The sequence below is a fragment of the Mustela erminea genome, chromosome 9 (genome assembly GCF_009829155.1).
Source record: "Mustela erminea isolate mMusErm1 chromosome 9, mMusErm1.Pri, whole genome shotgun sequence".
NCBI lineage: Eukaryota > Metazoa > Chordata > Mammalia > Carnivora > Mustelidae > Mustela > Mustela erminea.
Genome location: NC_045622.1, coordinates 98,016,752 through 98,041,765, shown reverse-complemented (window position 1 = coordinate 98,041,765; position 25,014 = coordinate 98,016,752). Strand labels below are relative to the sequence as shown.

The 25,014-nt window shown below is 36.4% G+C and overlaps 2 protein-coding genes and 1 pseudogene across 2 annotated transcripts; all 3 read right to left on the bottom strand.

The window, feature by feature from the left end:
* Positions 1 to 669: 669 nt before the first annotated feature.
* On the bottom strand, positions 670 to 12,519 carry LOC116599399 (annotated as a pseudogene).
* On the bottom strand, positions 4,582 to 5,508 carry LOC116599394 (olfactory receptor 140-like). The gene has a single exon (XM_032359209.1). It carries the CDS (start codon positions 5,506 to 5,508, stop codon positions 4,582 to 4,584), a length of 927 nt encoding a protein of 308 aa, XP_032215100.1.
* A 9,695-nt stretch (positions 12,520 to 22,214) lies between the features above and the next one.
* LOC116599873 (olfactory receptor 4A15-like) lies at positions 22,215 to 23,222 on the bottom strand. The gene has a single exon (XM_032359825.1). It carries the CDS (start codon positions 23,211 to 23,213, stop codon positions 22,215 to 22,217), a length of 999 nt encoding a protein of 332 aa, XP_032215716.1. The 5' UTR covers positions 23,214 to 23,222.
* Between the last annotated feature and the right edge of the window lie 1,792 nt (positions 23,223 to 25,014).

Below are 25,014 nucleotides of genomic sequence, written 5' to 3'. Positions count from 1 at the left end.
TGTAAACCGTTTCCAACTTACATCTTAGAAGAAACATATTTAGTAAGATGTTTTCCTTCACATAATAAATTTGAGCTAAAAGAGGGCAGGGTGACATTTTCAAATGGCACCGAATTTCAAAATGTGCAGACTTGCATCATTCCAAGTGCATGCCCTGGAGGCTGTGTTTCTACTGACAGGAGCTAATCATCATACCAGTGAATTCCTATCCCATCCCTGCAGTGATCTGTTTTTCCCAGGGGCAGAGCTTCACTGGATCCAGGCCAGGCTGATGCTCCACAAACACACCACCAGATCCTGGCATTACCATTAACCATTCAATTATCTTCTCCACAAGTAAACTCTCTTCTTCAGTAACAGAATGGCCATACAGCAATCCATCTGCCTAATGACACAGATAAAGAAAAGTCAATACACCAGGCAAGTCCTGGGACCAAATTGTTCTCATTTAGCTTGGTGTTGCCTTCATCTTTTAAGACTATTATTAAAATTGTGTCATATCCTACTGCAGGAGACCTGCCGTTATTAAGGATTAAAAAATGTACCTCAGCTAGAAAAAATAAGGACTCCGTTCTTTCTTGCTCCATAACAATTAGTATTCCAAAATAACATGTTTTCCATTTAGAAATATTTGGGGTTATAGACTTTATTCTTTTTTCACCTTCAATAGTGAAAAATATTGATATGCAACATTTACAGCATGGTTCCCAGTGCCCACTGCAAATTCGTGTGTTAGATAACCTATTTATAAGAAGAAAAGGGTTGGGGGAAATAATGTGATTAAACTTGAGCTTAAGCAAAATTCTAGCTGGGCTTCAAACAACCACACACATCCATTTCCAATCGTTCTCTTCTGCAACGCCCCCTGAATAAAATGTTGTTCATCATACTTACTACTAACACAATTACATTTTTCACTCATGAGTTAACTTGCTTATTTTTTTAATTTATTTTTTATTTTCAGCATAACAGTATTCATTATTTTTGCACCACACCCAGTGCTCCATGCAATCCGCGCCCTCTATAATACCCACCACCTGGTACCCCAACCTCCCACCCCCCGCCCCTTCAAAACCCTCAGATTGCTTTTCAGAGTCCATAGTCTCTCATGGTTCACCTCCCCTTCCAATTTCCCCCAACTCCCTTCTCCTCTCTAACTTGCTTATTAACCATCTGTTCCTCATGGGAATTTAAGTTCCATATAAACACAGCCTCTGTTCGTATTATTGAACACCTTATACCAAGCCCCCAGAAGCTCTCTGGCACACTGCAGGCATGCAACAGAATTATTTGAATGAATGAAATATGAATTTCCTACACTTAATTGACCTTGGAGCCACCATTTTCAAGTAATAAATATTAAGACTATGGACTAGCAATAGAAAAAGCCCTATAGAAATGACAGTTAGCTCTTCATAGTGCTACCCTCATACCCAGACTGTCAGTCTCCTCAACAATTGAGTTGTTTATTTTTCCTGCAAATATCTCTCACCCATACGTCACTATCTTTCAAATGTGACCTTTTGAATTGCATTTCCTGAGCCCATTACATCCCACTTTACATGACATCCATGAAGGGAATTACATCGGTAGAAATCAGATCATCAAGTGGCTTTCCTCTGACCCAAAAAGAATCAGGAAAGTACAAGCAGCCTGGGAAGCAGAGCTCAGGGGAGGGCTGAACAGAAGAAAGTGAACCCCAAAATAAGGACAGAATGCCTCAAGGACAATCTTTACATTGCAGCCAATGAACAGTTCTATGTTTGGGTGTTTCTATATTATTCTAGCAAAGAGTATTGTGAAGTGGGATGAGGAGAGAAGGCAGAGTCTAAAAGACTTGCTATTGTGGCTTAACCCTTATTCATTCTTATTTTTTTGTATCAAAGGCACAGAGATCTATCTATTAAAACTTATTACATTAAGAGACTTAAAGCATATGAAACCCTATCAAAATGTATGCATCATAGCCTTCAATAAGGGTTAGACCATTCCTTCACTTAATGCCTGAAATTTTCACAGACCTGGAAGCCCATATAAGCTATTCCATGCTTGTTGTGGAGCTTGCTTAAGATTCTCTCCCTGTCCATTGCCCCTTCCCCAAATCATGTATGCACACACATGTGTACTCTCTCTCTCTCTCTAAAAAAATTTAATAAAAAAATTAAAGTCCTTATAAGGCAAAGTATCTTTGTACAACAGATCCAAATATTATTTATCTCATTAATTTCCCAGGGTAAATATACTTCCATTTTGTTTTAAATCTGAGAAATAATCAGATGACATTTAACCTTCATGAGAGTACCTTGATGATGAGATCTTTTACAAACGAATAGCTTAACATTTCTTAAAATTATTCACAAATCATCAAGACTCAATCTACTGAGAACATCAGACTGCCTTACATTTCTCCTTTTTCTTATGCCTTCCAAGTTTGCTGTTGACAATTTATAATCTTTATCCTTTTCATCTTCTCACATCAGTTACCCCTAAGGCACAATTGTTGGCCCTAGCTTCCCTCTTCAAATCCCCCCTTTGGTCTTAAACTAGAAATAATATTTACTCAATACTTTTCCTATCCTTATCCCTGGCTTAGCCTTAGCTCTTATCCAACTGTCAAAATAAACCACACATTATTTCATCTGGATTCTGTTGAAATGTTTAATTCTCACCAGCACATGCCAACTTGATCATCTTTGGTAAACTAAGTGTTGTTAAATCATCTTCCAGGCCTGGACATTGTGCGACAAGTTTCTCTATCTTAGGATTTGAGATAGCCATGCATAAGCTAGGACACAGAGTCACCCCCAAGAACAGGTATACCATGCTCTGGCATTACTGTATGGTCAGTTAAGAAATAGCTCCAGATGACAAGTGAGTTTGAGAAAGGGGTATTTGTGAGAAGTAACACGGGCTGGAGTGTTATAGTCAGAGTCTCATAAAGTGTTGTGTAGTCATGGAGAATGACCTGATCTTTCCCATGTGCAGAGAGGAGCATTGTTGCTTAAATATGTCTCTACATGTGAGACAAGGTTTTAGCAAGTTTGACATCATATTTTTGAAAAAACAGAGGGAATCATTAAGACTGAAGAAGAAGGGGCACCTGGGTGGCTCAGCTGGTTAAGCAATTGCCTTCAGCTCAGGTCATGATCCTGGAGTCCCGGGATCGAGTACCAAATCGGGCTCCCAGCTCCATAGGGAGTCTGCTTCCCCCTCTGACCTTCTCTCCTCTCATGCTCTCTCTCTCTCAAATAAATAAATAAAATCTTAAAAAATTAAAAGACTGAAGAAGATTTAATTATCTATAGACATAAATATATAATATAGACATATATATATATGTATATACATATATATATGTAAATATTCCAGGCAACTGTGTTTTATTTGAAAGAAAGTAAGACTGAGATCTGGAAGACCTGGACTTGATTTTTTTTTTTTTCCAGTAGGGTATTTTATTTATTTTTTTTAATTTTTTATTTTTTATAAACGTATAATATATTTTTATCCCCAGGGGTACAGGTCTGTGAATCACCAGGTTTACACACTTCATAGCACTCACTGAAGCAAATACCCTCCCCAATGCTGGACTTGAATTTTATACCTGTAAATCGTATATACGTTTGACCTGAGGCAAATGAATTAGTAAGCCTCTCTTGTTACCTATTTGTTTCTCTGTAAAATGAGGACAGTAATATTGGAATTATCAGCTTTCCACATGGATAAATCACCTGAGGTGTATATGCCTGACAAATAATAACATGTTCATGTAATATAAATGTAGGTATCAAACCTCCAGAGCAAAACTTTTAAAACTTAACCATATGCCCTTTTGTTGAGGTTAAATAAAACAATGTTTACTGTTGTTGCTTCAAATGGTTCAAGTCTTGGTAAGGAAAAAGAAAAGGTTTCCTTTATAGTAAAAAAAACAAACAAAACAAAAACGATAAAAACTGTGACTTATAAGAGCATTTAAAAATTAAAAGACCAAATTGAGCATAATTTCAAGATTTCTAGTTTATTTTTTGTGCCAAAAAATAAAACAAAACAAACAGAAAGAGGTTGTGAATTAGTCTATTCCTTTCGTTGGTGTCCTCTTCGCTTTGGTACATTCATCGGGCTAAAAAAAAATCAGGAGTCATTCTTTTATTCCCCAACTGCTCCCTCTAATATATCTACTTAAGAATTTCTATTCTCTTGTTGACTTAACCATAGGTCAAGAAAAAAAGAAGTCACGTGGAATAAAAAATTTCAGTCAAGTAACAAATGTGAAAAATTTAGTAAAGTAACATAAGACCTTGGAGAGAAAAAATATTCTAGAATAAACAAACTAGGGATTTATAGCTGTTCTTTCTATTCTTTATTTGAATCTGTGAACACTGTGGCTTTGATAAAGTACATTAAAAGCTATCAAAAGCACCTATCAAAAGGCCTAGCCACTGTTAAGTGCTTCATCAGTGTTAGAATATGGGAAATTTTTTTTACACTATTGATCTGCAAAATCTTCCATTCTCTTTCACACTGTACAACAGATAGAATCCTCCCTATTAAATAAACCATCCCTTCCTTGGCATTAGGAACAGACTAAGTTATCCTCCTCTTCAACAGACTCCTCATGGCATTTTTCACTTCTGTGTTTCTCACTGTGTAAATGATAGGATTCAACATGGGAGTGAGGATTGCAAAGAACACAGTCACCAACTTGTCCACAGGGTAGGTGACTACAGGACGCATGTAGGTGAATATGCAAGGCACAAAAAAGAGCACAACTACAGTAAAGTGGGAGCCACACGTTGAGAGGGCTTTGTGCCGACCTTCGGAGCCATGGGATTTCAGGGAGCTCAGGATGACTATGTAGGAGAGGAGTAGCATGGAAAAAATGAGCAAGCACATGGCCCCACTATTGGCTGCCACCACCATTCCCAGCATGTAGGTGTCACTGCAGGCAAGTTTCAGCAGAGGGAAGAGATCACACATGAAGTGGTCAATCACATTGGGACCACAGAAGGGCAATTTGACCATGAAAAGGATCTGCACAGTGGCATGCAGGATCCCCCCTATCCACGCCACCCCCACCAGGAGGTGGCAGAGCCCCCGTCGCATGATGGTCGTGTAGTGCAGGGGCTTGCAGATAGCTACATAGCGATCATAGGCCATGACAATGAGGAGGATGATCTCTGATCCTCCCAGAAAGTGTTCCACGAAGAGCTGAGTCAGGCAGCCGCCCAAGGAGATGGTTCTCCTCTGGTATAGCAGGTCGATGATCATTTTGGGGGTAGTCACAGAGGTGTAGGATGCATCTATAAAGGACAAGTATGTAAGAAAGAAATACATGGGAGCCGAAAGTGTGGGGCTGAGGGAGATGGTAATAACAATGAGCAGATTGGCCAGCACAGTAAATAGAAAAATGAACAAAAAGAGCACAAAGAGTATTTTCTGCAAGTGTGGATTCTGCGTGAGTCCCAAGAGAATAAATCCAGTCACATTGTTGGGAGGTGTGAGGTGATCCATTCAGGAAGAAACACCTTCCTGGGGCCTGAATTCCCTACAAAGGGATAAAGAGAGACACCTATTATCCCTGAAAGGATTGTAGTCAGATTTCATAGTACAAAAAGAGTGACTAACTGTAGAGCATGCTCTGGGCACTCTTTGCATCAACATTTGTTTCAATTCTTTCTTACTTTCTCTACAATGCATTCCGTCTCCTCAGATACCTCATACTTGTGACCTGTAAACACCCATAGCACAACCTGGGATGAGTAAATTTAACTGAAAAAACACTGGGCTATAAACATGACATTGGGATTTTCCTGGTTCCCACTTTCCATGACTTTGCTAAGTCATGTCAGTGTCCCATGCTTCTGAGCCATCCTCTGTGTCTGTGAGCTTACAAATTGTTAACTCTCACATATATTTTGTAAAGTATGAGCTATTCCCTCTTCAAGGGAATTTACATTCGAACCCTCACATGTGGAAAGAAAGACATGGTCATAAGTATCAATCATAAGCAGATGATTTAAAATGGAAGATGCACAAGCCATTGGTGACATGTTTTCCCTGGAACTACCATAACATATATAGTGTTCCTGTGTTTCTTCACTGTGCCTACCACAGTGTCAGGCACAATGTCTACAGTGTCTGGTCCCTGTTAGGTAATAAATAAATGCTTGGTGAATTACCACATTCCTGTATCTCCACGGGTAAGAATGCACTCACTTCCCCATCCCATAAACATAGATATCCAAGCTCTCTTGTCCTCCCACTCTGTTTTTACTCTTTACTTTATGACACATAAATAGACTTCTGAAGAATAAAGTTGTATTCTAGCTTAATAGTTTCTGACAAAATTTATGAAGTGAGTATGAAAATATAACTTGCTTCTAGGAAAGAATATGTTCCCGGGTCATTTTACTTTCAAGATTATTACAGTGTTTGTTAGTTAATATTTTTTATTCTTCAACACGCTGTTCCACATACAATTTAACATAACCACATTCAGTAAATGGGCAGCTTCAGTAGAACAGGATAAAAACTCCTAGATGGGTGTTCATTACATGATGCTCTATCAAGCAAAGGAAACCCTTATTTAAAAGTTTTGAAAATAGAAATTTAATCAGAGAACAGAAAGAAATGTTCTGTTAGGTAAGATAGATCACATACTATCTATATACATACATATATACAAACACACACACAAATATGTAATATCTACTATTTACTGTAAGTGCCCATTAAATGTTCACTCATTCAACAAACATTTATTGGCACTTCCATGTATATAAATGTATGTTTGTCCAGAGAAGGTCATAAAAAGTGCCCCAGTTTAAATGCCTTTGGTAATCCCTCCCCAACACGTTATCACCAAACGGCAGCAGAGCTATCATTCATGAGATCCCTCCACTCCTTTACATATCTCCTATGTGCCTTCTCATGGCTTCTTTTCCCATCCTCCCATAACGTCCATCAACCATCATTCTTGGTTGCAGGATATTGCAATACTAATACAATGAGGAAATTTGAAGATGTATAGTTCCCAAAGGAAACAGAGGAGAAAGTGTAAATATAATGAAATGTATTTTTAAAGAAAATATTTCCTTTCCTTGCAAAGATAAGTGGACAAAGAAGATTATTTTTTAATTATCCAAAATGAAAATTTTACTCATGTGTGAAAACCAAGTGCAGAAGCTTCATTGCATTCCCTTATTCTGAGGTGCACTCCCTCAACAGATCATAAAATAGTATAGTGGACATAAACTCAGAAAAATACAGTTAATGAGAGATTTAGAAATAGCTGTGAAGAAATAGAAATTATATGGTCCTTTTGTTTGGCTTCAACATATTCTTTGTAGGAATGAAACCCAAAGAAAAATACTTTTAAAAGAGAAAAATCATTATGTAGAAATCTGTTCAACAAAATTATTATGTGCTGTGGAAAACTAGAAACTGCATATGATGTCCAACATTAGAGAAGCAGATAAGTAAAATATAGTGCACCTCTTTGAATAATGTGTCATTTATAAGAAAGATGTTTTTAAAAATTGTACAATGCCTAAGGAAAAGTATTAAGTGTAAAAATAGGTGGGCGAAAGTTTGGAACAAATTTGAAAATATAACCTGAATCTAATTAATTGAAATATATAAAAATGTATATATTAGTAAGAAAAAAGACCCCAAAAATGTTTTCACTTCTAAATTGGTGGGATGTAGTTGTTTCTATTGTATTGTGATGCCTGACCTCCTGAAGAGATTTAACACTCAGTTCCATGGAATGTGAGATGTGATTATATGATATGTTAGATGCATTTAAACCTGAGATTCTATAATTATATAAATTTCTGGGGAAAAAATTATCTCACCTACAGACTTGTTTAGCACAGCTTCATGGCCAGGATCCCTGGCAGCTGTTAGTTCACCAAGAAATAAGTTAGGTTGTAAGATTGAAAATACCAACTCACCCAGCTCGGTAAGTGTCTTTGTTGATTTATAAATGGCACTTTTCTCTTGAGCCTCACAGGCACGACTACATACCCTGTTTGTGGGTGCATTCTGCGAAGTTTATTAGCTGTGGCTAATTGGACCTCAGGGATATGTCACCGTTACTACTCGATCTTACCAACAACCTAATTATTTCATGAAACTTAACTGAACATGAGAGAAGTTTTATAGTATTCATCTTTAATTTTTAATTCTTTTTCTTTAGTCTGTATGAAAACAAAACTCCATAACAAGAGCAAAAAACAAACTCAACCACTTACGAATTTATATGCTTGATAAAGATGAGTTTAATAAAGAGACTTTATATTTGGTATTGTATAAATTAAACACTTAGGAGGATAAGAATCTTACCTTTTAAATTTTAATTATAATATTTTGTGTTTTTTGACTGATCTATCATTCCTGGTAATAATTTTTAAATATTATTTAAAGATGTAAATTAAGTGATATTTATGAAACCCATTATAATACTGACACTTCAAACCAGCTAAAACTTACTTCTTCAAAGCAGTTGTTACTTGGGCCAATTCTGAAATTAAAATTAACATAATAATGAAAATAATTCCATTCTATGAATCAAGTCACAGATGATAAAATGCATTTATTTCAGCCACTTAAACTTAATCTCTGATATACCTATGAAAGGGAAGAGAAATATACATCTGAATTCACAGTTCATAACAAGGAATTATAAGACAGGAACTGAGAATGCTATTCACCAAGGCAAAAGAAAAAGCCGGGCCTCTCAATCTTCGCTCAGGATCCTAATTCCTAAATTATTGTTTTACAACTAAAGTGTCATTTCACGTTTATACTGTCATCAACTGTGATTTATAATACAATTATATACTAAGAGAAATAAATATTAATTTTTAGAATGATTTTTAAACAAATTTAATTCAATTCAATTCAGAAATATTCCTATATAGAACCACATTCACCCTTGTTCAAATATGTTTCCTTTATTAAAAGAAAAAGAAATTGTACATAAATCTGGATTGGCTCTAGAGAAGGTGGTCACTGTGAGCAACACATGTCATGAGGAGAACAGTTTACAATAACTGAGACCAACTAAACCCAGGTTCATTAGACACTTGAGTATTACAATGCTATGATAATATTTGTGATGGCAGACGCCAAGGAAAGCTTGAATGAGGATGGAAACTTAAAAGCTGTACGGAATACACATTTTACTGAAGTATCATCTGTGAAAATGTCTTGAACTTGTCTTTCAGCTCTTGAATGAAAGCCAGAGCCAGATCAGAGAATTAGCATGTATTTAAGCAGACATCATACTCAACATCAGGAAAGATTGCAATCCATTCATATTGTCCATTAAGTGGTCATCCAGCCTCAACTTAGCTACAGTGGTCGTTAATTGCATTAGAACCTCTACATCTGTCTAGTCTACCCCCCTCAAGGATGAAAGTAGCATAAAATGAAGGTAGATCTAAATCACTGAGACTTAGCCATGAAGATAATTATTCAAAAGATAAGTTATTGGAGCTATCCCAAGAAAGTCTATTTCCAGAATATAAATCCAAAGACAGACTGGTTGGTAACCCTTGAGAAATAGCATCACAGAGCTTCAACCTAGAAGGGTAAACCAGAATGAAAAAGAAATTAAATATAGATCACATCATAGCTGGTCAGAAACTAGATGAGGTATGATGTGATGTTTGATGGGTTCGGGGACTAGTTTCATAAAAATCAGATACCTGCCAAAGTGTTCTTTTTGTGGGCAGCTTTATACATTTCAGTAGGGAGAAGGACATGTTCTCAAAGAGCAGGACTCATACTGTCTTAGACCAATTCACAGACCCTTTCAGCCCAGAAGGACATCTAAGTTGTTTATGAGTAATGGAAAAATTACATGAGATGAGATGTGTTCTCCTAACCTTTCCAATTTTACTTCTTCTAACTGAAGTAGAAGCAAATTAACAGTATTTATAATAATAAAAATATTGGCATAAGCAGAATCACAGAACTTGGAAATAGCTTCTGAATTACCTAAGTAAACTACTGGTAGAAATAGAGAGAGCTGTTTTGTGTCACGGAAAGGGATGATGGCATAGTGAGAAATAAGATCATGTCTCCTCATCCTGAAGATAAGGTTTTTGCTCTACATTTTCTTAACCATAATATGCTTGTTAAATATTTTCACATCATGCAATCAACTGATGTTCTTAATAAAACATGTGGTATCCATGTGAGATAGGAGCCTGGAACTTTCTGTCAAATGAAAAAATTACTGGGGCACCAGGGTGGCTCAGTTTTTTGAAGTTCCAACTCTTGATTTGTGCTCAGGTCATGATCTTAGCATCATTAGACTGAGTCCAGCATTGGGCTCCATGCTTTGTGTGGAGTGTCCTTGAGATTCTCTTTCTGCCTCTGCCCCTCCCCCTGCTCACACTTTCTATCTCAGTTCTAAAATAAATAAATAAAATCTTCTTTAAGAAAAGAAGAAGCTATTAGCACATTTATGACATGCATATACATTTGAATTTAGGTACAGACTTTTTTTTTAACAGACTTTATTTTTAAAAAGAGCCAACAAAGTCATATAAGTTGTTTTGCTAAAAAATAGTTTTTTCCTTCAAGTGTAATGATTCTTTTTTTTTTTTCATATCCCTTATAAATGACCTCCTAAAGCAGTTTCCAGAGACGATTCCAGTCTCAAGGAACTAAAAGTAAAGCCAGCTTTTTAGTAGTAAAAGTTTCTAAAATATATTCTATTGTATGTTTTGAGAAACACTTGCATTTGATTTTACTAATAATTATTTCTCTGATAAAGTGTCATAACCTATAGCATATAATAAAAATTATTTTTATAGTACAAATCATAATCTAATACTGGTCCAAGCCCCCTATATAATGAAAAGATCACAGGATGGGGAGTAAGAATATTTGGGCTCAAGGCTGACTGATATGTTCTAGAATCTACTTATTTAGACCTTCTGATTTTCCACTTTTTTCTGTAAAGTAAAAACAATAGAAATTCAATTTTATAAGGGGTGACCATGTGAAAACGCTTAAACATTTTCACGTCATTTTAAATACCATTAATTTTTATAATTCCTGACAACTTTTACTCAACAGAACAAGAAACCCCAAAATAACTTTAAACATTAGGTATATCAACTGTGGGCCAAACGTGTCTTGGCAAGTATCCTCTTTCTAAATTATACTCCACACTGTCCCATATGCCAGTAGGCAGAACAGCTTTCTGAGTACCAACTGCTTATATACACAAGCCATTATACAACTCTGTAGCTAGAAAGGCATGTTTTAAGTTTGTTACAAAACAAGAACGGTTCTGATGAATTACTGCTTGTCTTCTCCCTAATAGTCTTTGAAATGGTTGAAAGATCATCAGATTTGGATTTAGAAAAAAGCAGATCCACACGCTAGCTCTGACATTGGGCTACTTATTCAATGTTTTTGAATTTCCTTTTCCTTCATCTGTAAAACAGCAATAATCATAATAATACCTACCTTGCAGAGGAGTTGTCTCACATGGGAGGTATGGAAAGTGCTTTAAAGTACTATAAAAAATGTAAAGATCATGATAGAAATAAAATATTTGTATTGGGTCACTTATCATCTGTAATTGCATTCTTGTTTAATAACATTCTAATGGCATTTTTTACCTCTGTATTCCTGACTGTGTAGATGACAGGGTTTAACATGGGAGTAACAAGAGTATAGAATACAGCTATGGCTTTATCCATGGGAAAAGTAGCTACTGGCCGCAGATACATAAAAATACAGGGCACGAAGAACAGGATAACTACTGTGATGTGGGAGCCACAGGTGGAGAGGGCCTTTTTCCTCCCCTGCAGAGCTGTAAGTCTTCAAGGAGCACAGGATGACCACATAGGATACCAGTAACATCACAAAGGTGATCACAGAGATTACCCCACCATTGACAGCCACCAAGAGACCAACAAGGAAAGTGTCAGTGCAGGCAAGTTGTATCAGGGGGAAAATGTCACACATGAAGTGATCCATGATATTGGGACCACAGAATGGGAGCCAGAAAGTAACCAGAATCTGTTCGATGGAGTGGAGAAAACCTACTGCCCAACACAGACCTACGAGGAGGCAGCATGTGTGGTGGTTCATGGCAGACACATAGTGCAGAGGTCTACAGATGGCCACATAGCGGTCATATGCCATGACCACAAGGAGGACAATCTCTGAAGTTCCTAAGAAATGTTCTATAAAGAGCTGTGTCATGCAGCCACTGAAGGAAACAGATTTTGAATCAAAGAGCAGATCGGCTAGCATTTTAGGGATGATGGCAGAGGAATAGCATGCATCTATCAAAGACAAGAAGGCCAGGAAGAAATACATTGGGAAGTCCAAAGCCTGGCTGCCAATGATAGTAACCACAATGAGTAGGTTGCCTGTTACAGTGACAGTGTAGGTGATAAGTAACACCAGAAATAGAATTCTCTGCATTGGACGATCCTGGGTAAGTCCCATTAGAATGAATTCGGTCACATTCATCCTGTCTTCTTTCATTTCAATCCTGATGATAGATTCTGGAGTGCAGAATTAACCTGCAAAGATAAGATCTCCAAATTCAAATGATGAGAACTCCATATTTTGGATTTTTAGACAAGACCAAAACATTTTAGTAGTATAAGGTATTTTTTCATGGTGTACCAAGAAAAGAAACATCCTTTTTCTATTTTATAAAAAGAGTGAATTTTTGAACTAACTCAGCTTCTTACAAGGTTCATCACCTGATGAACCATCACTGAGGATATGCTAGAGGACATCCAGATACAGGGAACTAACTCACCATATAATTGACCTGATTGTTTCTCAGCTAATAAGAAATGTTAAGAACTGTTCATTAAATATTTTTTAAAAAACTATTTGTACAATTGTTGATTTAATATACAGGTTAAGTGCGATTCACCTTTTTTTTTTTTTCTCATTTAAAAACCCTTCAAGTAAGTGGCAGAGTAGATCTGTACCTGTCTTGTTCACCTCTTTATCCCCAGCACTTGCTTCAGTCAGTGTCTGACCCATAGTGGTATTCAACAAGTGTTATATAAATAAGTCAGTTGGAAGACTCCTTACTTATTTTTCCTGTGTTTTCTTTTTTCCTCCTAACTCCCCAAATCAAAGTGTTTACTTTCTTACATGGGAAAAAAAGTGGAATACACAGTTGGAACAGGTACTAGATGTATTCTTTCTACCCCTTCAGATCTGTTCTCAATGTATACACCCTGGGCGGCTGCTTTCCCTGGTCCCCTTTTACCAGATTTCTCTTACTTCTTACCAACAGGTGGTACCAGCTGAATGTAAGGCAGGTGGGAAGAAAAGGATTTCGGGGTATTTACTGTCCTGGTTCCCTCCTTTATCACTTACTGTCAACCAGTGAGTGATAAATGAGACAGAACACTTGGAATGGAACTTCTGGTTTCCTGTAATCACTCTCTCCCCTTGCTCTCTCAGGTCTAACTTTGATAATGGCTTTATCATCCCTTGCTGGTTTCCCATAGTCCCACCTACACCCTGGTAAGTAAACATAATTAAGCTCTTCTAAATCTCTCATTTTAAGTATGCTTTTTCAGGGTGCCAATGGATGCAGAAAATTTGTGTTGTTTCCTTTGTAAAGAAAGAAAGAGTTTTCCTTTTATATAAATTTATTTATAAAACATCTGTACTTCTTTTGATGTACAGAAACTAAGGTTAACTTTTGTCAGAAAAAAATATTGTGTAAGAAAGAAATGTAACCTAAAGATTACTGGACATCTTCAGTTGAAGTCTACGTGTTATCTATGACACTCTCTTTGGGATTATATGAGTCTATCAGATTTTTGCATTTTGGTATCTCGAGCTATTTAACAACTCCTTAAATTTATAAAACTGATAATAACGCTAACAACTCTGGTCCATAGAAATGCAAAGGCTACTGGGTGGAACATTGATTGATTTCGCTGGTCATTACAGATCAAGCCAGTTTTGCATTTATTTGTAAATTAATTACACATCCCTGACTGAATAATGTAAGGGTGCTATTTTGGAATTTCCTTTAGGCTGAGTATAATCATACCAGTTTCCTCATTAATGAATGAACTAAATAAAACCTTTGTTATGTGTTCATTTTATATTTCTTTGAGAGTCATGGTTTCACGTTTTTAAAAATTATCTTGCCTTTGGATAAGAGAAGAGCAACCACTATATTTAGGAGAGATAAACTAAAAGACTTCTAGAGATCCAGATATTCTTGTCCTCTGTGTTCTTCACCATGGGTTTTTCTGTTTTATTCTGTTGGAGATTTGTTTCTGCTTAATCAATTTGTAAAAATCTTCTTTAAAACTCCCTTTGAAGTAAAATAGAAACAAAATATGTTATTGAAATTTTTTTTTGTTAGCTTCCCAATTCCAGTCCCAGCCAAACTTAGCTAATATGAGCATCCGTAGCAACCATATTGAAAGGAACCTGCTGAAAAAAATCCTATGAATCTGGCCCTGGTGTGTGTGTGTGTACGTGTATGTGTGTGTGTGTGTGTGTGTGTGTGTGTGTGTGTGTGATGAAGGGGAAGATTATATAATGCAATTTAATTTTATGGTTTATTTAGTCAATTGCTTATAAGTTCACCTCAAAATACTCAAGGTCTACTATATGCCTAACACTCTAGGGAAAAAAGCAGATAATGTCTCTACTTTCCTGAAGCTTATATTCTAGTACGTAGAGACAGAAAATAGCAAATAGAAAAGGAATTATATATTATGTCAAAAATACAATACCTGCTAGGAGAAATATAAAGCAGGGTAAATGACACATGATCCCTGAGTAGGATTATTTTCTGTAAGCTAATCAGAGAGGGCTTCTTTGAGAAGGGATGGCATAAGCCAAACTTGAATGGCTGTGGAAGGACAAAGGTATCTGAGCATAGAAGCTTCCAGATCGAGAAACCAGCAAATGAAAAGTCCCTGAGGAGGGAGCATGGTTGGTACCACTGATCAAAGGAGGCTAGCTTAACAGGAGTGGGATGAATAAAGAGTGGTTGATGACAGATCGTGCAGAGGATTATTCTGGCTTTTGTCTAGAGAATGGTTCATTAAGGAGCAAGAGTAGAAGCAGACTAGTTAGGAAGTTATTGCAACCATCTAGCCAAAAAGTGATGGTGGTTTGGACTGTGATGGTAGGAGTAGAGGTGGATGTATTATGAAGGTAGATACAGTAGAATTTGCTGAGAGACTTGACAGAGACATAAAGAGAGAAAAGAGTAAAAATTACTCTAAAGTTTTTTGGACAACATCACCTAAAGACAGTGTTGTCATGTACGGAGACCATTTCATGTCTAGATGTGACCACTAACACAGCCAACATTTGCTTGAGTGTTTACAAGTGCCAGACACATTTACTCTTTACATCAACACTGAAGTCAGACCCTGCTATCATCCTTATGTAAAAGATGAAATAATGAAGACTTACAAAAGGAAAGGAAGCTGTTCAGTGTAATTCAGTAGGTTGTGACCCTGGCCTTACACTGGAATAAACAGCAAAGATAATTCTATAAAATACATTTAACCTCTGGAACTCTTCACTATTTACTGTAAAATGAAGATGCTTGGCTCAAAGGTTATCTGTCAGAACAGAAGGGTGACTAGTTCTGTAATTGCACAAAGTAGGTACAAAGGTTGACATTTGACCATGACTATTATATAGTATTCTTTCTATGAAATTCACTGTGCAGTGAATTGCTTAAAAAAATGAGAATATGTATCTATCATTTATCTTCATGGTTCTTAACTATGTAGCATGAATCTTCTCCTCTTCTTTACCAAAGTGGCTGCTTGTAAACGACTTTACACATAGACACACTGACTCCATACACATTAGATTTATTAGTTAGTCTTGGCATTAAATAGACAAAGACAGTTTTTATTACAAGATTACAGTTTGAAAATGAGTGCCAAATATAATATTCTAACAAAAAGAAATAAATTTCCTGCAAGTGTTGTCATTCTCTGATACTCTCCCCTTCAAAGTCATTTTTTCCTTTTTTTGCTCAGCACCCTCCCTCCCCCACAAAAATGATCCCTGCTTGTTCACTCCTCTCCATGCTGTTTTCATGTCTCCAGATTTTGTTTCCCTAGAGTCATCTTTTAACCTATAATGATGAATATTCAGTTAATAAATGATATTATCCCCCTTAGAGTCCAAGAGAGTACTGCTTCAGTCCCTTCTGAAAAAGGACTAGTGAGAGTAATCTAGTAGAAGAATAGCTACCAAGAAGACTGGGGAATGGGAAGACAAGTAATCTGTGTCTATCAACACTGCAGGTGATAATGTGGAAGCTAGGAAGGCTATTCTGGGAGACTCTAACCAGCCCCCTTTTTTAGCCTCCAGGGTGAAAAATGAAGATCTATTAACAGGTATTATCACTATAGATGAGATAAGTTAAAGAAGGATTTTTTTTTTTTTTTTCTGTGTAAATCTGTGTAAGCCAGAGAGAATCCAGTCCTTAAAAAACCCAATGCTTTATCTCTTGCAAACATGGTTGTTTGGGTCTCTGGCTTACCCCCGCAATTATAAAATCTAAACATTATGGCGAATTAATAGAGAAGCTATCAAATAAGATATAGCTGTGGTAATGTCACAAGATAAAATCCACTTGTTGCATTTATGAAAATCATTCCTTTATTTCTCAAAACCCATTACTCATTCATTCATCCTTTGATTCATTGCCTAGTGCCCAGAGTTTCACTGATTCACATGTTAATTCAGTAACCATTTATTACACCTTCAATATGTGTAAGTGGCAGGAAGGCAGTCTCCAGGGGGAAATGCAAAGACAGGAGCCTGATTTGAAAAAGCTCCTCCTCTACCAGAGGTACAACCAACATTCTAATGAAAAAGAGAGAAAATGTTAAGTGTGTCAGAGGCATGCACTTCAAAATATGCAGAGGCCAAATACCAAATGTGAATGAATGGAAGATGAAGCATGGATCATGTCTTTGAGACTAGAACACCGAGTTAGACATTTCAACATTTTGTACTGAAGATTAAGTGAATGCCTAAAGTAGGAAATAGAATTCGAAACCCCTAATCTTGAAAGAACTGCTTCAGTGTCTTATCACTTCAGGAAGCAAGGGAGTACTATTTGTTGTGTAAAAAGATTAAAAATTTGAAAACAATGGTTCCGGTCATTTCCTATATTTTATCAAAGAGGAGCATCTTAACTCTTGGAGAGAAAGAAATCCTTTGCTTCGTTCGATTGCTTTCAATTATCAGAAGCCACATCTTCAACCAATAGCCATGATGTTTTCACCAGCCTCTCTCATAGAGTAACACATATGGAACAACCAAGAGTACCTCTCCCAGCAGTTCTCTCCCTCATTAAGAATCAAAGGGCATAGGAGTCAAGGAAGGAAAGGTGTACTACACCATCAAGGAATAAAAGCTAAAAATCATTTCAGTGCATCTAAATAAAGCACTCCTTTTTGCCTTCAGGAATGGAAGAAATACATCTCCAAATCTTTCAACTCAAAGAAATATGCTGTTACCTTATTGTTAAATGTTAGAATTTCTTGGGAAAGTATAGGTACAAGTATTTAAAATTATGTGTGAAAAAATGCAGAAAGTAAATAGAGCAAACCAGTATTCTTTTTATAGGTTTATTGTAATGCTGAAACTATAACATTTTTACTTTTTTAACCTATCTTTAATTTATATTTTTCTATCATGACTACATGTTATTCTAATTTTAGAGAATATACCTTTTAAAGAAATTTTATTACCATTTCAAATGTCCCAATAGCTCTTTCTCATCTCTCTTCTTATTTCTTTTGGTGTCAGAAATATTAAAGTTCTGAGATGATTAAGGACTAAGGAAAGTAAGTTTACTCTTCTCTTAAGAGATGGGAATTATTTGGTAATTATAAAGTGCTGTGTGAAGGTTAGCCATTTTATTATAAGTAATAATCAAAAATTAGTACTGACTGTTTATATATGCTAGACATCATGCAAAATGTAAATTATCTCCTTTAATATTGTTTAGAGAGAGTTATATGTGGTTGAAAAGTTTCTTCTTCTATTATACAAATAGGAAAACTAAAACATGAAGAAGGAGAGCCTTGTATCCCAGGACATATAGTTAGTGAGAAACAGACCTAAAGATATAATTCAAGTCTGTCTGGCCTCAAGTCCTGATCTTGACCTTGGCCCCACATTACTTCCTATACGAACACTCACCAAGGCACATAGCAGGATCCTTAGTTAACATCCATCTTTCAACAAAGGCTTTAAGAAGACTGATTCTCATTCTAAGTTGTGGAGATATTAACCACTAAACTCAAGAAACACTTGGGAATTTGAAATGCATCAACTTCTTCCTCTCAGAACTTCCCGTATTTTCTCTCTGGAGAATTTACTTTTTTCCCTCTGGAGAATTTAGAATTACTATTAATTATTTACTTTGTCAAGTCAGTTAATAACATATTACTGTCCCTGTCCACTTCTAATTTGCCCTAAATTCACCAGCAAGAGGTAGTATCATATACCAAGCAGTTACTATTTACAGCCCTTTCATAGTTAATTCAGTATAACCCTAGAAGATGAATACATTATTTCCAACTCATAGATAGAAAAACTGAGGCTTAGAATGATTTATTTCACTTTTCCGGGATAGTGTAACTAGTAAGCAGTAGAACCAAAAGCCAATTTCTATTGTTTCAGTTCCACAATGTTATCTACCTAATTTAAGAAATCTCCAAAATAAAAAATATCTGAAAAGTGTTGTACCATATTTGACTATAAAAAGAATAATAGGGGCGCCTGGATGGCTCAGTGGGTTTAAAACCTCTGCCTTCGGCTCAGATCACGGTCCCAGGGTCCTGGAATCGAGCCCCAAATCAGGCTCTCTGCTCAGCGGGGAACCTGCTTCCCTTCCTCTCTCTACCTGCCCTCTGCCTACTTATGATCTCTGTCTGTCAAATGAATAAATAAAATCTTTTTAAAAAAGAAGAAGAAGAAGAAGAAGAATACTAATCTTGGATTTCATATAATATTATGAGAGTTTTCTGAAAATTCAAGTACATGGAAGCCAGAACTTGATGAATCAATCAATAATCTTAGATAATGGAAATTGAATGAGTTATTGAAGAGTACCTAATTCACTTTTTAAAAAATTTTTCATATGAAGAATCTGAGACAAATTAAGGATACAAATTTAGGTTTCTTAAATCCTAACTTATTTTTCTTGCATGGAATAGCTGATATTCTCATTTTGTGCAGAGTAATCCAAACAAAAGACATTGTTTTGCTTGCCTAATTGGTCTATATAATTACTTCAGTGAGCCTCCTTGTTTTCCAAGGGAGGAGACACCTTAGACAGGTGTCTAAGGAAATGACGATGTTGAGAGATCATAACCAAATACATTTTTTTGACTCTACAGGATTTTCTCATACAAAGGCAAATCACAAAAAGTAAATATTAATGATACCAGATTTTGTTTTAAGCTTCCATTTTCCATGCAGATTGAGCCTGTCTCTCCATTTTGTTCCCAAACCAAGCAAGTAAATTAAGTGGGAAAGTGGTAAGACTCACTCTCTGCATCTATCAAATCTCTTTAGCAGCCAAAAATATGGTACTACTTTTTGCTTAATATTTTGGAATGAAAGATTAGTTTTAAATACTTCTATTGAGTCCTTCCTTCATTCCATGAAACTATACTCCAGTGACCAGGGACCCAAAACAGAAATGTATTCCTGTAGAACACATGGAAGTCTAACAGTGTATGTGGAACTGCCCCATTATGATAGCTTTTGCTCCTTCTTTCACCTTTGGTCTGCTTTCAGACTACTGGACCACAGGAATGAGCACTAGTTTGCAACATATTTCCAGTCATCTCCAGAAATGTTTGATTATTTCTCTTTCCAGAGCACAGTTACCCTGGCAAAATGATCTCAGATGCTGTAGAAAAAGGTAAAGAGGAAGATATACATCCCTCTTTGTGGTGCTATCACAGACTATTCGAGGATACCTATTGATTCCTTCATTCAAAAAATTCAAGCTTTAGGTATTATTCACATATGGTGATTTGATGAGGAGCCATGACCTTTATAACTGAATTGTGGTGATTCAAGTCAGGCCTTTATTCACCAAATCTAAATTATTTATCATCATCATCAAAGTCTGCTTAGGCTGTCATAACAAAATACTACAGAGAGGGAGGATTAAACAGACATTGATTTTTCCCACAGTCTTGGAGGCTGGAAGTCCAGGATCAAGGTAGCAACAGGGCTAGTTTCTGATGAGGCCTCTTTTCCCAGCTTGTAGACTATCCATCTTCTCACACTGTCCTCACATGGCCTCTCCTCTGTGCACACATTTCAGAAAGAGAACTCTCTTGCCCTTCCTCTCCCTACAAGGACACCAGTTCTATAGGACCCCACCCTTATGATCTCAAGGAGTACCACTTGTTCTATTTCCCACTGTTCAAGACTTGAAAGTCTAGGTACAAGTTACATGAGTAACTAAACTTTTCAGATGACCTCAGGCTCACCCAGTTTCTGTCTGTAACCTCACAAGAGACCCTGAACAAGAATTACCCCCTCAGAAATGCTCCCAAATTCCTGACCCACTGAAACCAACTGAAATGATGAAGTGATTGCTGGTATTTTCAGCTACTAAACATTGGGGGGATTTTTTTTTTTTTAATATCACAATGGTATCTGAAACATTGCAGCACTTTAGATACCATATTATTATTCATGGATCAACTAATTGAACTACATAGAAACAGAAGAATAGATATACAGATATTTTATATATAAAAGTAGAGGTGTTTCAGGGTAGTGGGAAATTCAGTAGTTTTCAGTAAGTGTGCTGGGAAATTTATTCTTATGATTAAAAGGAATGTATATTTCTACCTCACGCCATACCTGAACATTTATGTTCTATATGGGTTAAAGATGTAAATGTAAGAAGCAAAACTTGAAAAATTTTTTTAATATTATTTTTAAAATTAGGACAGGGAAGGACTTTGAGAAGTATATGCACACATTTTTCATTCTGAGTTCAGCTTTCTCATTTCTGCATAATAACTTTGGTGGTAAATCCTTGATCCCAACTGCGTGCACACCAGTATCCAGGTAGTAGGTCCACCAATTCTGATCATTTTGAAGTATTTAATCCACTGTACTGGATTTCTTTCTGATTAAAATACCTAGGTTAGTTGTTATTTCCTTCATTGAAGAATAAATAAAACTTCATGGCTGGCATTTATTCAATACATTTTAAATAAATGGAAGCATTAATATTGCTAAATACACTCACTGGATCCAATTACAAATTGAAAGAAAGATGAGGGCAAAAAATACCAATTTCATATCCAATCTGTGTTGTGAGTTGACCTCTCAGCAAGGTAATGTGTAATGTCAGGGCCTTCAAAAATGACTTTTGTAATACAGTAATCAACCTCCAAAATTTCTATAGAGAAACTATAAAGAGAGAAGTCACTTTTGACTTATTACTTAAGTCCAGATCATAAAGTTTACAGAGGAGAAAGGCATTCATATGTAAAACAAAACATATTCACAAAATTTTTAACATTTATTACAATTTTAAAAATGTATACCCAGAGAATTTAATTAAATGTAGGTAGACTCTGACAGTCTAATGTGATATGAAAGACTAAATGTGTATTTCAACTACCAGAAGAGTCATTTGATCTAGATGCACACAAGCATTGAACAATTTAAGTTTTCTGCCCAAAACTTCATTAGGATATAGAAAATCAGCCATATGCTATCATCACAGTATAAAGCTAATAAAGTTCACTTCTCATAGATCTATCCTCAGCTATGAACATGTGCTGTGAAATTTCTAATTATTTAATTTGACAGGGAATTTATTTCTACTGTTAGATTAGGTTTTTTTTAAACAATGTGAATTTTTAATTTTAAAATCTCACTCTCTTGGACTAAGGAGAATAATTTCTATTAGGTCATATTTTTATGTACCGTGGAGGTACCATACTCCACCAACAAAAACTTGAAGTAAAACCAAAATTTGTTGCTCACTGAAGAACCTTAGCACAGTATGATTATATAGATCAGAGATTAAACCTACACAATTCTCTTGCTCTCTAAGGGTTGTAACATACTCCATTTAGATAAAGATTAATTTATATAGCTATTTCAGAATAAAGAGGCTAACTAACCCAAAGGAGATCATTTTTAAGATGTAATCACTGATAATGGAAGCAGTCCTCGATTCTGTGAAAGAATGAATATCCTGTTCTGCATGAGCAGTACAGCCCTCTGTCAACTGAGGTCACATTTTTACTCCAAAGTTTCCGCATGGCATTTTTTATTTCTGCATTTCTCAGGGTGTAGATTATGGGGTTTAGCATGGGCGTTATGAAGGTCAAAACTACAGTCATGAATTTGTCAATGGGAAAGGTAGAATTAGGCCTTGCATACAGGAAGATACAGGGAACAAAGAATAAAATGACCACAGTTATATGGGATGCACAGGTGTGGAAGGCTTTGTGTTTCCCATCCAAACCATGAGTCTTAAGGGAGTGTAATATGACCCCATAGGAAACTAGGAGAATGAAGAAGATGCCAGTGCAAATGGCTCCTCCATTAGCTATCATAGAAACTCCAATGAGGTACGTATTGGTACAAGCAAGTTTCAGTAAGGGATACATATCACATACGAAGTTGTCAATGACATTGGGGCCACAGAAAGGGAGCTGATAAATAAAGAGAAACTGAACCATAGAGTGCAGAAAGCCTCCAGTCCAGGCCACCAGCAGCATAAGAACACATGTCCTCTGATTCATGATAATTAGATAATGAAGTGGTTTACAGATGGCTACATATCGGTCATAGGCCATCCCCACCAGAAGAATGACTTCAGCACCAGCCAATAAGTGATCTAGAAAGACTTGAGTCATACAAGCCTGGAAGGAAATAGTTTTCTTCTCATAGAGCAAATCTACAATCATCTTGGGAGCAATGACAGTAGAATAGATGGCATCCATAAATGATAAATAAGCAAGAAAAAAGTACATGGGAGAATGCAGTGACCGGCTGGCCATAATGGTTACTATGATAAGCAGGTTGCCCACTATTGTCACAACGTAGATGAGTAAGAATGGGACAAAGAGCACTTTCTGCCCCTCAGGATCCTGTGTGAGCCCTAGAAGGACAAACTCTGTCACATTGTTTCTATTTCCCATATATTCTTTGGAAGGCATTGAACTCAGGCATCAGAGGCTGGAAATGAAACGACCATAATGAATTTGAGAGGATCGCATGCTTTGTGTCAAAAACCGTTGCCACACTCAACCACGTTTGCCCCACAGGGCCTCACACAGGGTGACTTTCTAGAGAATGAAAGTTTAGAATCACCACCCACAGTTTCTGTTTTCATTTCCACAAATTTCTTGCATCAACTACAAGGAGACCAGTTCTCTACCTGGGAGGTACATGGCAGTGGGCTTATCTGTGACATGACCTACCGAAAAACAAGGAAGCGGCTTTCTCCAGAATCCTGCCTACGAATACTTCATTTTTTATTTTGTATGTAATTTCTTTTTTTGTTGAATGCTTTCTGGGTTTCTGACATTGACTGTGAAAACATGCTCATCTTTAATAACCTTGTTTACATAATAATATCTAGTCCATGGAGCATAAAGTGATTACCTGACATTTAGATAACTGCTTTCTGAGTGACTTCACTATGAGCTCCAAATATCAAAAAATATGTCACCTGCTGCAGTGAGAGACCCAGACATACTAAGAGTGCCCCTTAAATATTTATTAAACTTTATTTAATCCAGCTGAATTTTGAACATGTAATAAACCATCTAAGAAGAGACCAGTACATTAAATTCTTCCCTGGGATGCCTGGGTGGTTCAGCTGGTTAAGGATCTGCCTTCAGCCCAGGTCATGATCCCTGAGTCCTAGGATTGAGCCCCACAGCCAGCTCCTAGCTTAGCAGGGAAACTGCTTCTCCCTCTCTCACTCCTCCTGCTTGTGCTCTCCCCCTTCTTTTCTCTCTCTCTCTCTCTCTTTCTAAAAAATAAATAGAATCTTAAAAAAAGAAAAAGAAAAAGAAATTCTTCCCACTCATGAAAGTATACTTTGTTTGAAAATACAGACACACACACATACACACACACATGGAATAGGCATTTATTACAACAGAGGTTATAGAGGAGAAAAATGGATAGTACAAATTTAAGTAAATGGGTACTACCTAGACATTTTCCCTACTTTCCAAAATGGTTTAGAATTGGTTATTGCTAATTGTAATTCAATTCAGAATGCCAACATAAAGATTTTAGGCAGAATCATGGTATAGTAGCAAGAATCCCACACTAAAAATCTCAAAAAGTTAATTTTGTTCAGTCATTCTGGGAAAAACATGTCCCAACTCATGTTCTTATTGGAAAGGTTATAGCCTTCCCAGAGATATGAGTTTCTGAACTCTAGTCATGGAAAACCTTATCTTAAATGACATGCTAGCACTTACTGCTGGACCATCTTTATACTAACCAGGGTGAATTGGCATGTGTTAAAGGTTACTTGATTATTAAAGTGATGAATAGATTACACCAGATATTTCATTCATATTGTTAGCTCTTGATTTTCCGAGTCTGTGTGGAATACAAGACATTCCTTCTCACTTGAGAAAAATAAATTATCCATAAGGCCAACCAGATACAACCCAGGACCAATTGTACATGCAATATGTGCAACTTTGTTTTGGCAGAATTATTTTAGATGTGCCCCATTATAATATCTACATTTGTAAACCATCATTTGTGAAGGAAAGCTTATTCTATTCTTTCTGCTTCTAGACAATCCAGAGTGAGAATAAAAATGTAGCAAAGAGATAATAAAAGAAAACAGAAAAGGCAGATAAGAACTAGCAAAGACCATAAACTGAATGAAATAGGCTTTGAATTGATTGAGTTTGGTTTGGGAAAACTGAATGGAAGTAGAAGAATTTCAGATTTCCAGAACTTTCAATC

Bases quoted from the DNA above. Each gene is read 5' to 3' on its own strand.
- LOC116599394 (XM_032359209.1), bottom strand. From the start codon at position 5,508: ATGGATCACCTCACACCTCCCAACAATGTGACTGGATTTATTCTCTTG.
- LOC116599873 (XM_032359825.1), bottom strand. From the start codon at position 23,213: ATGGGAAATAGAAACAATGTGACAGAGTTTGTCCTTCTAGGGCTCACA.